Genomic DNA, 14543 nt, shown 5'->3' on the forward strand with positions numbered 1-14543 from the left:
AAAAATAACCCGTCAGTTAATATTGACTAGATTTTAATTCCGTACCTTCAATTCAAAAACATGTAAAACTTTTCAAATTTATGTTTTGAATTATTCTGACCGCTGTTTATAATCCCAGAAATTATATTACTGATGTAGCTTACTATTTTTTTACATAATAATTATTAACACTAGGTAGACTAACTCTTGATTAAAACAGCTACTATTATCGGAACTGCTAATGTTGTTAAACTAATGCCGGCAAAATGTCACATCACATTAAAAATTTGATTAGTGTCGTTGACATTTGATCTGTCTGCAAGTTATTTGACATGTCTTTGTTTTCATTCATTGTTGCTTTGACTTTAGTCAGTTAGTTTGAAATAAAGAAATAATTAAATTTGTGCTGTGTCTTTTAAAATGTCGGCTTGTGATTCTCAAAAAGCAGAATCGTCTAGAGATAATATTTCCACAAACTCTGTTGACGAAGGATTACCACGAGAACTAAGTCAGTTAAGTCTTTCAAGTGCATCAAGTCAAGATGAATTTTATTGTGATAAAGGACATTCCGAAACTACTCTAAAAAATATTTATGCATACTATCAATCACAGAAACTTTGTGATGTAGTTCTTATCGCTGGTGGCTGCAGGTAGACAAATATTTACTTTCCTTTGTCTTGTTTAATATAGAATTCCTTTGTGCATGTACAAGTTACCATAATAGTGGTTTCTCTTTTATTCGTATTTAAATTGTTTATGCTATAACTACTTATAGTGAAATAACTTTATTTTTTATCATAACAGGATTCCAGCACATAAAGTAGTATTATCGTCATGCAGCGAGTATTTTGCGGCAATGTTTACAGGCTCCTTGAGAGAAGCTCAATTAAATGAAATAACTCTAGAGAGAGTTGATTCACAAGCACTTCAAGCACTGGTGCATTATTGCTACACAGGCACTATAGGTTGATACTATTTCTTTTTATTTCAAGAGATAACACACATTAGCACAATTTATTTTGTCTTGATCTGTAGCAGCTTGCTTTGATATATTTCATATTGTTTGCAGAGTTGCGAGAAGAATCTGTAGAGGTGCTATTGTCTACAGCAAGCTTACTACAACTGAATTCAGTCACAAAAGCTTGCTGTGCTTTTCTGAAGAAACAACTTGACCCATGCAACTGTTTAGGAATTGCTTTATTTGCTGAACAACAGTCTTGTCTCACTTTACACAAAAGTGCTTTGGAGTATACCTACCAACATTTCATGCAGGTGAATTAAATTTATAAAGAAATCTTAGTTAATTTTTATATAAATTTTAGGAATAAAATTTGAACTTTCTTTAGCACTAGGTTTATGGGTGTTTCTTATATACCTGTGTCTATGAGCACCTTTCAAATTAGGTAAAAATACATATTTAACTTAAAAAATCAACTTATTCAAACTAAGTCCAAGTTGAAAAATATATGGCTTCATTTAAAAATACAATGTCAATAAGTCAACTTTTTTCTCACAAATAATAGTATTAACTATGAGTTTTGGATCCCATACACTCTTTATACAATTTTCATGCGTTTATTGCGGCTAAATCTAAAATATTATAAAAACACTTGAAAAGGCTATTGGAAATAACCTCCTTTCACACTTTATTTGCATGACTTTTGCTCCAGAACATCAATACCAAACCTTATTTTATTACAAAAAGTAAAAGATTCTGGAACAAATTTTGTATTGCCTTAAATTTGTTTATTTCAACATTTGGTGCATAGAAAGAGAACTTTTACTTTAGGTTTACTTTAAAATACAGTGACATCCAGTATTCTAACTTATATAAATTTGAGGAGAATAAACGCCATCTTGTCCTTTCTGGTTTTGAATATTGCTTTTGTGTGTTGTTAGATTGCACCAACACATAAACCAAATATCTTTTCAAAACACCATTATCAGAGAGACAACATCATTTAAAACTTCAAACATTCTGCAGATTAAGTTACTTTGTCCAGTGCAAAATAACATGACAACTGAGCCACACAATTTGTTTTGTTTCATTTATAATGAGTGGGAGGCATCAGAGACTTATTGTTCACTCTTATATTTACTATAGAAGGAATAATTTTACAAAACGAAGCAAATACATAAGGATTACTTACATAATCAGCTAACCCTCAATTTGATAGGCTTCATTAATGTAGGTATAACTCATATAACTTTCAAAATTTAGTTTATTTAATGAAATAATAATTGAGTGTTTAGACTCTCATAATGAAAATATAAACTTACAACGTAAAGTAGTTAAGATTAATGTTTTTGAATATTAAAATGTTTTATGTATTTCAAATCGATTTCGAAATCCATCAAATTTATGGGTCCTGTAAACCTAGTATTAAACAAAGCTGAATATGGATGAGAGGCAGCGCTTTTTGCTGGCTTATTCTTGAAATTTGTATAAGATATGAGGTTAGGATAATAAATAAAATAGATGCTAACCACAATGCATAACAAAAAGTATGAGAATATTAATTAACAACTGAAATTGATGTAATAGAGATATAAATAGAGACAGTCGCAGGCTCAAAGGCACATGGCAAATATAAATAAGGGCAAATAAAAATATTAAAAAGGCAAATATGGAAAAAAAGTTTTATTTTGCCGTTTAAAATATATATAATGTCTATAACCCTATGGCTATATTATTATTATGGCTTAAGTAAACATTTAAACTATTTGATTATCAAAAAGGTTTGAAATCAGATTGTTAAAAGGTGCAAGTTGTATATAACATAAGTTTAATGTATTTTATGTCTTTTAACATTCTATGAGACAATTAATATTTGTTAATTATATTCAATTAAAAGACACTGGAAGTAGGCTGCTTCTGGCTGGTTCTTTTAAAAATCAATAGAAAAGCCTGTGTCTAGCAAACATCCTCTGGTAAACATGATGGATAACAAGAAGTGGGTCATGTTCAATATGTGGCTTTACATGGAAAGCAGTTTAGTATTGGAATTATTTTGGGATAGGAATTAACAAGTGAAACCAATTAATTTGTCTATAAGGAACTTGTACAAGATGCTTCCATAGCTTTTTCTTCTTCTTCGTTTCAGCTGATGCACGTCCATTGCAAGGAATAGGCTTCCCCCAAAGATCGCCATGATGACCGGTTGTGGGCGGCCCGCATTCAGCGACTTCCCTTGATCTTAACTATGTCGTCAGTCGACCCAGTGCCACCCACTTTGCTACTACCAGCTTGTGGTCGCCACTCGAGAGACTCGAGACCTCCTAACAGCCGTCGAATACATGAGCAATGTGCCCCGAATCTACACTTAATTATTTAATTTTGTTTTTTTTTTACATAATTTGGTTAATTTATTATATTTTAGGTTGTAAAACATCAAGAATTTTTAACATTACAAACAGACCAGTTGTCAAAATTGCTAAAATCAGATGATCTTAATGTGGTCTCTGAGGAAAATGTTTTTGAAAGTCTCATGACTTGGGTGCAACACGACAATGCCAACAGGGAGCAACATTTACCTTCTTTATTGAAACTAATTAAATTGCCTCTACTTTCATCTGAGGTATTCATAATGATTAAGTAATTTTTATTTTACGTTTTTATTGTATATTTATTTGTATAATTTTACACATGGCTTATGCTGAAAATAAAGATTGACCGTGGAAATTAATATTCTTATGATATTCTGATATAATCTTTTTCGTTATTTAAAATTGTTGACATAGTATAATTCTAAAATTTCTCTGACTTTACCTTTTATAAAGAAATTGTTTAGCTAATATAAACTTTATTTATAGATATAATAAACTAGATATTAAAATGCGATTCTGCTATTTTAATCAGCAATGCTATGTGTATATATCTAATAGATTCAGGCATTACTTTGCGGAAGTCCATCCTAAATAAGAAAAGTACTAATATATAGATACTTCCTCAGCACTCGGTGTTTGGCACTAATTGGTGTAACATTACTTCTGAGGATGCCCCATGGAGGGGTGAAACACGTGTTGAGTAATTTAACGGTGGTAGTGGTGTAATTCGTATTGTTTGCCGCATGCGCATTTATCAGCGGACTGGCGGGCGGTGCACTTTATTGCACGACTACTGCTACATAGTGGAACTAGCTATATATTAGTCCTTTTCTTACTATGTATATATGTTATACTTTTTTTGAAGTTAATTTTTGTTAATATTTTGATACAATATTTTATTTCCCCAGAGTTATTTTTAATTTACCTATTTTTTCAGTATTTAATTGACAAAGTGGAACAAGCTTGTGGTAATGTTCAAGAATGCCAACCATTGATAATGGAAGCAGTAAAGTGGCACCTTCTACCTGAAAGGCGTTCTCTCCTTTTTTCGCATAGAACACAACCCAGAACTTCAACTATTGGACGCCTTTTGGCTATAGGTGGAATGGACGGCTACAAAGTAATACATCTTTTTTCTATTATTTATTTATTTCAAATAGGCATGCCAATTGCAATATTTACATAAATTACACATAACAAGTCAGAAAATTAAATATGTTTGCCTATTGTAGACATACACAGCCCTGGCCATAACTGTTCTAGCTTATATTAAAACAAAAACAGTATTAAAGAACTCTCTGAATAATTGTAAAATTATTAACTTTTACATTATATATCAAATTCTTCTATTTAGTATGGCTATATTTTAAAATGAAAGTAACTAGTTTTAACAGATTTTTGTATAAGGTTTGATACCTTATACAAAATATATAGATTGAAACAAAAAAAATATTATAGATAATTATAGATACCTTGTATTAAATATAATTCGAATGGTTAACACCACAGTCCCGCGATTGATCATGTGTTACGGGAAGCCCCCGTCAGGAATTTAGAAAAAGAAAAACATCACAATAATTACCTGTTAAGGGACAATTTTATTTCATAAGTAATAATTATTTACACAAATTATGAACTCAACACCACTTTAAACGTTGTGTATTTTTGTAATTAACTTAATTAATAACTAAATTTAATGAAAAGGGTGCAAGTAACATGGAAATGTATGATCCGCGAACAAATACTTGGACACCATTTATGCGTATGGGAGCAAGAAGGCTGCAGTTTGGAGTGGCTGTAATGCAAAACAAGCTTATAGTAGTTGGAGGAAGAGATGGATTGAAGACTTTAAATACCGTAAGCTTACTATTATTTTGTTATAATGTTTTATAGAAGGGTGTAGCTTCAATTCTGCCCGTGTATGAGTCAACCAGGGTTTTGAAGTTAAAATTTTGGTTAGCATTTTTATTATTTTTTAAATGAACAGCGCTGTTTAACCAATGCCATATACAGCTATATCATGTTTGAAGAAGCTAAGGTCTGAAGACGTTTAGCCCTAACTTCTATAGAGTACTTAATCTTGATTTTTGGATATTCTGTACAATACATTAATTGATAGCAAATTAGTTATATATTTACCCATTTGAAGCTTTTACACGTAAAACTAATCTTCCTGTATATTACTACTGTTGTTTGAATTTCATTTGCGAATATCCTCTGTTACCATTTGCACAATAATTTATCTAGACTTGTCCATTTCACAGTAACTTGTCTAGAAAGTGCATGGAGATAGCCAATGCCACTTTTCTATAAGTATTAGTTAAAGGTAACATTGACAATCCTCATTTGCTGATGAAAATCAACTTTTCTATACCATTTTCTAACAGCTGTCTGCAAAACTGAGTGACTTTAAATTTATAAGCTCAATGTAAATACTTCTGTCCATAATGTTTAGTGTTGAATTAAATACTGTGTAACTTACTTCTTCTTTTACTTTATAAATTACAAGCCATGAATGATTATTTACAGCTTGTAATTTGTGTTATATACTAGTTTCAAAAGCATCACCATGTGAGCCGATAGAAGCATACTGCAAAGCAGAGGCTAATCCAAAAATCGCCACGATGACCGGTTTTGCGCTAGCCGCATCCATTGACTTCCCCCGACCTTGACTGTCGTTGGTCCATCTAATTAGGGGACTACCTAAGCCGCGTCTATAGGTTTATGGTTACCAAATAAAAAAAAATAATGAACCAACAAATACACGATCTTTGCTCACACAGATTAAACTTTCTGATCATGTTGTTACAGGTGGAGTGTTTCGATTTAAACACGTTAAGCTGGAGTACTTTAGCTCCAATGAACACCCACCGACATGGTCTGGGAGTGGCTTTGCTTGGAGATGGACCAAATTCTCCTATCTATGCTGTTGGTGGCCATGATGGATGGATATATTTGAATTCAGTAGAAAGGTGAAGTATTAATATTTTTAATTTTGAATTTGCTTTCTGGTGACTATAATTTTAAGTAATGTTTAAAAAAAAAGGTTGTGTTATCAATCATTGAAATTACTCGGATAAGTGAAGGTACTCTTACAAGTAATTGTTAGAAATGAAGGATAGGCGTAAAGAAGTAGTAAGGCCGACATATATAGAACCTGTCCCAGAGACGCCGTTTAATATTAGTTATTGTTTAGAGAGCCCTATTATATATAAACTAGAGTCAGATTAAAAAATGATATAATCCTACAACTTAAATCTATGTTGATTCCAAGTGCGTCCTGATGTGAGAAAAGACCACATCAAGTTCGAAAAGTTTTTATCGACATTTTCACAATATATACTGTCCACCTGTACCACTACTGCCTATGTTCCATAATCAAGAGGTCTCTAGAACCATTAAGCTTAAACTAGAAATTTTCTAGAAATATTCCCTTCGCCGAGAAAATGTCAGCTAAGTATTTTACTAATTCCAACGGTAATTTTATAAACTGCCGTTTTGCCGTTAGTTAATAGTCTTTTAATTTATGTAATACATTTATAATAAATAAATAGTCAGCTATATAAAAAAATAAATTTATCTCTACATTTCGTTAGTTCTTAATATAATAATAGAGCAATTCGTTCCCAGATTTTATTATAACATAAAAAAGTACTTACACTGTAAGAGGATTTTTAACAATTTTACGTTCAATTTATGTTGATTATTCTAAGGACTAAAATAAAAAGAAATTGATATGTTAGTATTCACATATTGTCAAGTTGTTCTACTTTTTAGATGGGACGCGTGCTCGCGTATATGGACGACCGTAGCACCAATGGCAGGAGCACGTAGCACTTGTGGTGTAGCGGCACTACGCGGACGGTTGTACGCTGCAGGGGGGCGCGATGGCGGCGCCTGCCTACGCTCACTCGAGTGCTACGACCCCGCAACCAACCACTGGACCAACTGTGCACCTATGACGCGCCGTCGTTGCGGCCTCAGCGTGCGTATCTCTCTATTTATTACTTTGGAGACAAACGTATTTTAAATATAACACTATTGCGAAAAAGGACTACGAGCTCCCAAAATCACACAAAATACATAGGAGCCAGAATCAAATAAATTTGAGAGTACTCATTGTCCTATTTTAATATCAATACTCTGCAAAGGACACAAAATAAAACAACACATTTATAAAAAAAAATAATATGTTATATTAAACTTAAAGCAACTTAACACATAATACACATGTATTAACTTACTAAATTAACTTTTAGATCTATTAATTTTAGTATAGCATGACTTAGTTACAGCTTAAGAAGTAGATATAAATACAATTAATTAATGCCAGAACAAATTACGAAAACAAAACTATATTGTTTTAAGGAGTACAGTTGTCTACCCAATGATTTCTAGAATCGTATAAATAATTTTGCATTTTTTTTGATTTTTTCTTACATTGTAAATGGGCAAGACGAAATTGCTGTCTCCATGTCGTGCTTATTCAAGAAGTTGCTTCGCTTAAAGTTGTAGATGATTATATTTACCTGAGACAAACTGGTCTAGCTTGGAAAGTCCAACTTCAACAAAAAGGTCACTCGCTGAATGCAAATCGGATAAGCAGCGTTCGCGAAGCTCAGTGACATCTTCAAAATATCCTAATGTTTGAAGACAAAAGTCTCACCAGTGGGGGTAGCCGGTGATAACTTACGAATCCGAGAGGTAGTCGCTTACGGTAGGCCTTATAAGAAGGCTCAAGGTCACCTAGAGATCAATGTAGAGACATATGTTTAGGGTTTCGCTTCAAGATCGAAATGAGAATCAGAAATGAGGAGATTTGCAAAAGAACCATGGTCTTCAACGAAGCTCAAAGAATTGCTCATCTGAAGAGGCAGTGGGCGGGGCACATCGCACGTGGAACCGATGGCCGTTGGGACCGAAAGAGTCTCAAATGGAGACCTCGAGGCGGTGGATAGGTCCTTCACTAGATAGATCGACGACATAGTTAACGTCGCAGAAAGTCGCTGGATGCTAGCAGCGCAATACCGGTCACAGTGGCGATCTTTGGGGGGTGTCAATGCTTTGCAGTGGACGTCTATCGGCTAAAAAGAAGACCAACAATATTGTAATATTTAAAATCCAAATTTCAAAACAAAAAGTATACATACTTTAGTTTATATATTGAATATCCAACGACCTAACTTAAGTAATACTTAAAATATAGTATTATAATGAATCTCATTGAGCAATTTAGTATATGGTTTATAACAATAAATTCTTTAAATCGATATAGTTGACATCTGTCAGTCATTAGTCAAGTATCATATCTACCCTTAGGGTACAAGGTGAAAAATTGTAGTTTGTGTCCTAACCAGTTTATTATTAGAATCGCGAGATTTTTTTTACATCAAAAAATTGGCTTACATTTAATTTCCTCGACAATGCAATCAATCATCAAAAGTTTTTACAAAGATTTCGCTGTTGTACCGCTTATTTTGAAAATCAATGAATTTTTTATAGGTGTGCGCAGCTGGCGGGTATCTTTACGCGTTGGGAGGACACGAAGCCCCGGCTAACACGGTAGGGGGCCGGCTAGCGTGCGTGGAGCGCTACGATCCTGTAGCCGACACATGGGTCTTGCTGGCCAGGCTCTCATACGCCAGAGACGCCATTGGCTCCTGCTTGCTAGGCGATAGAATTGTCGCCGTTGGTATGTAATCGTTATAATCATTTCAATGTAAATAAACGTATACGTTGTAATTGTTCACATGTTTATTTATTATACACAATTACATTGCAACTGTTTATGGGTTTTTTTTTTAAATTAAAACCAGATACTACTTTATTTGGTTTTGATATCAAATGTTGGACATGTGTTGTATTATACTCAATAGTTTTTATAGAAAAAAGAAAAATAATTGTACACTATTTGCCTCTCAATTTTTCTTTCTCCGCAAGAACGTGTTAAGATAAAATAAATAATCAGCAAATTTGTACTTTGCATTCGGGGATTCTTATTCCTTTATATATATTATATATTATTGTTTAAACAGGCGGTTATGATGGCGTGCAATATCTCAATGTAGTTGAAGTATACGACTCGGAATCAAATAGCTGGCGCAAACTGGCCCCGCTGACGACTGGACGGGCGGGCGCTGCTGTCGTAGCGGTCCCACCACCAAAGAACGTATTCTGATACAAGCAACATCAATTGCTTACTTATATTATTGCTTAAATGAAAAACATGCTAGTTATGTATAACTTTTCAGACTAAAATTTACTTAACAAAGATCTCAAAATTCATTCGAATATTACATTCTTAAATCTCGTTAAGGTACTTTAAATTTTCAAATTATTTTTCTAATTAAGTAATCTTTATACATCCATTATTAAATCATTCATGAATTTAATATAATTATTACATATCGGGTACTTCTCAACAACAATTTACTTCCAAGTTTCTCTAAAACAGAATTTATCATCATTTCTGTTGTTCGGTTCTACCTCACTCACCAAAGTCATCTGTCCACCTTGTGGGCATCCTAGGCTGCACTTGCCGGTCCGTGGCCGCCAATCTGCTTTTTTTTTATTTTTTAATTTTAATTTTATTTAAAAGAAAAGCTACAAGTGTAGACCTCCATGCCTTGAAACTAGTTTAATTCTGCTCTTATGAAGCATTCAATTAATATGTGGAAGGAACCATTAGCCCAGTACACTTACTCCCTTTATCGCCTTTTAAACCACAAAATGACTCAGGCGAAACTAAATATTTAAATTAAAAATTCTTTATTATACTTACAATGGATATCTCTTATTGATGTCAAGTTGAGCAGAATATTAGTCCCGATAATAAATGCAAAACAAAAAAAAGAAACTTGATGGGACTATAATTGAATAGTTTAGAAGCGAAATTATTATTCCCAAGATATGCTATCATGTATGAAATAATTTATAGTGTAGCACACAAACGTTCTTTATCATTTCAATCGTTGAATATAGACTGGTAAACAGATTTCCAACAGGACCGGTAGGAGGCGACCGTTACATCGCGCTTTGGTTGTCAATTAGATTCAACCAACATACATATACATCCATAACCATTTTTGTGTACATTACGTTGGTATACAGTCGGGAATTTATTGTGAAGAATGTCTGTCAAATCTTGTAACCAGAACTATTTCTAAGAATATTACAATGACAGTATTTTCATATTTTTTATATTTTTCATTGACATATTCAATCGTTTTAAAATCACACTTTTCTGTTGTGTTTTTATCAAAAATGGCTTTGTTCACCCATTTTAAATTTTATTACACAAATTTCTATGATTACATACCTTTTTTTCTAAAAGTTATTTATACTAGATTCAATTCTTTACCCAGCAAAGTGTGATACTAGATTGTCATTAAAAATCTTAAATGATGCAATTTGGGCAGCAATGAAAGGCCATTTCTAAAAAATACATTTTTATAGTGCTACTAAAACCGCTGTACCGCGCCTTAATTCCGTTGCCGCGAGCATTGACGGTAGACTGACTGACTGCATGGAACGGCCGATACTGGTGGCGCTACAGCGGTCTCGGTTGCATTGTAATATTTTTTATGACATTCCAATATATACAATTCCATTAACAGGTTGATTAATCAATAGTATTGATATAACCAATTGATTGATTAATTGAATCTACTTAAGAAGTTGATAAAATCTAAAAGATATTGAATTTTCCAATATTTTTTTTCGGAATAAAAAGAAACTTGGATGTAATATAAAATAGTGAACAATTCAAAATAATTTTAAGATTATATCATCACCTCACCGCTCCCAGTATACCTGGTATTATCGATTTGAACTACGTGCATGAGATATACTTGAGTAAATACCCGATATTAATTTGTCTAGAAAATCCCCGCTATACAGGGTTTTAGTGACTAGTTTAGAATTAGAAAATGTAACTTTTTTGCGTTTACTTAATATGTCTATGAGATAAGTAGAAACATTTTTTTAACCAGTTGTTTCTTTAAAAACACCTACTTCAATCAAAGTATGGTGCTATCCATTAATTGTGTACTGTGATCTATTTTCAAAGTCATTAAGAAAATATTTTTATAAAACCTAAGAAAGCCTGCATTTAAAAAGAAAACACTAAATTTAATTATTGTATATGTACGTTAAGAAATGAAATGTACTTTTTATAGAATTGTAAATTACTATTATTTATTTTTCTAAAAATACTCAGGTGCTTTTAATGGGATCGTCAAAAATTACTTCCTAATATAAGATGTCAATCCCTATAATCGTATGTAAGCTCCGAGCTTTTTTGTAGTAACTTGCAAATCCAAAGCAATTCTCCCGAGAAGTTGAAACCGTTAATACATATCCAACTGCCTTTTGACACATCTGTTTTCATTACATATTTGATATTTATTATATATATATATTGGTCCACCAATTTCACTTAATATTTCTATATTACATATATTTATGTATTTATATTTTATGTTCTACACCTGAATTGATCAAGCCAATCCAATAACTTTTATGTAAAACAGATTTATAAAGAAGCCTAGAATGTTAAACGTTATTAACATTCTGTTTTAAAAAGTACCTAATTTTTTAATCATATATTTTTTAATATAAGAAAAAAATACGATCTATTTTACATTTGCGGTTCCTTTAAAAATTTGTTTATGTTAAGCATACATTAAAAATTGCATGTATCCGTAAAATGGGTATATATCCACAAATTCATTTACAATCGTGAGTGTTCGTCAAGTAAAAGAAATTAATATTTAAAATTATTAGTCTTGCTGCTTCAATTAAAGTTGATTCCTTTCTATTGCTGTAGGCTACTTAAACAAAAAAACGTATTTTAGACGTACCATTTAAAGGAAATATTTGGTTCTTAATTCTTCCGAACTTACATGCATGCAGGTTTTTTATCTATAAGATTTATAATCTTTCTATTAAAATTTAGTGTCACTTTTATGTTTCACATTTGTTTAGGTGTAAAATTTACAATTTTAGTGATATGTTCAATATTGATGTATTAGACAGTGTATGTTTAATTGAATACTAATACTGATCTCAAGCCTAGATTTTTAGATATTTAAAAGTCTAAATTACTAAAAATTATATTACTAAAGATGTCAAATTTAATTCCAATCATAATTATTAAGGCGTAAATATCACATGTTCCTAAAAAATCCCTCACTCCTTGACTTATTGTCCGCCATTGCACAATGCGTGTAAAAAATAAAAAAAATATTTACAAAGCGGCATACCAAGAAGGTGAAAATGTGTATTGTATAACATTTTTTTAGATTTTACTATAGTTTGTAATCAAAATGTAGTTCCCTAAAAATATATGAATTAAATCATGCATTCATTGATAATTTTAATTCCAACTAGAAATACGACTTGTTCAGTTTCACTTTAAATCAAGAATAATCACATACATCTTTTTTTTTGTTTTGGTACTTTTGTTATAACCGTGCCAATTACAATACACAAAAGTGTATTAAGCCTTTTATTTTAGCTCAAAAATTAATATAAATTGTTGTTAAACCCAAAAATATTTAAATTTATAAAAAAGTATTTTTAGCAGTATTATTTATCTTTTTAATTTCGAATCAAGTAATTATTAAATATTCGATACCCGTTTTTGTTTTTATATTTTCACATTTACTGATATGATAGTTTTAACTAAAATGGTTTGATCTTATATTCATTTTGGATATTCCATTTAATTTTACTGTATTTCAAATAAGATTGAAATAAAAATTATAAAAGTATGTTGTTCACTTATTTCTTATTTATCCAATATATACTCATACACGTATAAAGGTGTTTGTATATATATGGTAAGAATGTAAGGTAAGTAATAAACGAAATTTTATTTCAACTCTATCAGGTTTCAATTAATGGATTAAAAAGCATGTGTTAAAATATAAAATGTTCGTGAACACAACATATGCCAACTTCAGCTAGCATAACATTAATACTAAACATGAACCTCCAACTGGATTTAAGGTAAATTAGAAAACTTAAAATATCGATTAATACCTAAAATATGATGATATACTCAGTCTGGCCTTGAGTACCGTCAAAATTTAAAGGAACTATGTTTCTCATTCTTATATGAACATTTATTGCCTTTTCTTATTTTCACACCAATCTGCATTTTTTTGTAATATTAACCCTTTGCACTCGAGCGGCGCCGATACAGCGCCCGGCCGATTCGAAGTGGCAACTCGAGCGGCGCTCGAGTGTTTTAAAACTTTAAATCGAACTACGCTGCTACGACGCTATGGTGTTTTGTAACTGGATCTCCTAATTTACAATATGCGATAAGATATTTTTCTCGAAAGTACTTTCGTGGACTAGGCTCTGTTTACATTGTAGCCAAATTTTAGCTCAATTAAGTTAGTTTCAGTGTAGCATTCGCTTGAAACAGTCTTGGCAGTAAATATAGTATCAAAAAAGTATTTGAACCCGAAAAATATGGAGGAAGATCAGATCAGCTCGAGGTCGGACGAAGACGAGATGTTTTTCACTAATGACCTCGTGAAAAAAAATGTTTGTGAAACCAATACATATGCAAAAAAAATTGGGAGGGAAGACGCTATCTGCAAATCCGATTTAGCGAAGCTGGCGTGATGTGACGAACGAAAAGTTCTGGGCATTTGCTATCGTAATCAATATGGGGACGATGCCGTTGGCCAATTTACAAGAATATTGGTCGAGGAATGTCGTCAATTATATTCCTTTCTATTCGAATACATTCACTAGAGATAGATTTAGCCAAATCTTCTGGATGCTTCACCTGGAAACTATTCCAACACGTAACACCAATTCACGAACGCGCCTACAACGCATAAGCTGCTTTTTAGACTGTCACCTCGAAATTTTGGATTATTTTATCCCGGGCGAGCACATATGTGTGAATGAGTCCACTATAAATTTCAAGGGTCGAATTTCGTAACTCGATCGAATTTACAATCTGAAGAAACCCACAAAATGGGGTATCAATATTTATGCTTTAGCTGAATCAAAGACTTTCAAGACAACATTCGCTGCATTTCGCCATATTACGGGTCACTCACCACAGAGCTCTTGGTCAGACCCGAATTTGGCCAAAATCGTCTCGTGTTGCTGGTTCGCGCAAGCGAAAAAGGCCTCGAGTGCAAAGGGTTAAAGGAGACCGAGGTGATTAAAAGAACCGCATAGATAGCTGTATTAGCATCACAAAAACCGAA

General features: G+C 32.4%; 1 protein-coding gene across 1 annotated transcript; it reads left to right on the top strand.

Annotated features, from left to right (window-relative positions):
• Nucleotides 1–297: 297 nt before the first annotated feature.
• Nucleotides 298–12968, top strand: LOC137933667 (kelch-like protein 5). Its single transcript, XM_068777669.1, has 10 exons — nt 298–629; nt 784–944; nt 1049–1251; nt 3360–3557; nt 4244–4426; nt 5011–5163; nt 6118–6278; nt 7084–7291; nt 8809–8998; nt 9342–12968. Exons 1-10 carry the CDS (start codon nt 400–402, stop codon nt 9482–9484), a joined length of 1830 nt encoding a protein of 609 aa, XP_068633770.1. The 5' UTR covers nt 298–399; the 3' UTR covers nt 9485–12968.
• The last annotated feature ends 1575 nt before the right edge of the window (nt 12969–14543 follow it).

Source organism: Battus philenor, unplaced genomic scaffold (assembly GCF_028537555.1).
Source record: "Battus philenor isolate CCGP_79_NKW_IND1 unplaced genomic scaffold, ilBatPhil1.0.hap1 SCAF_14, whole genome shotgun sequence".
Lineage (NCBI taxonomy): Eukaryota > Metazoa > Arthropoda > Insecta > Lepidoptera > Papilionidae > Battus > Battus philenor.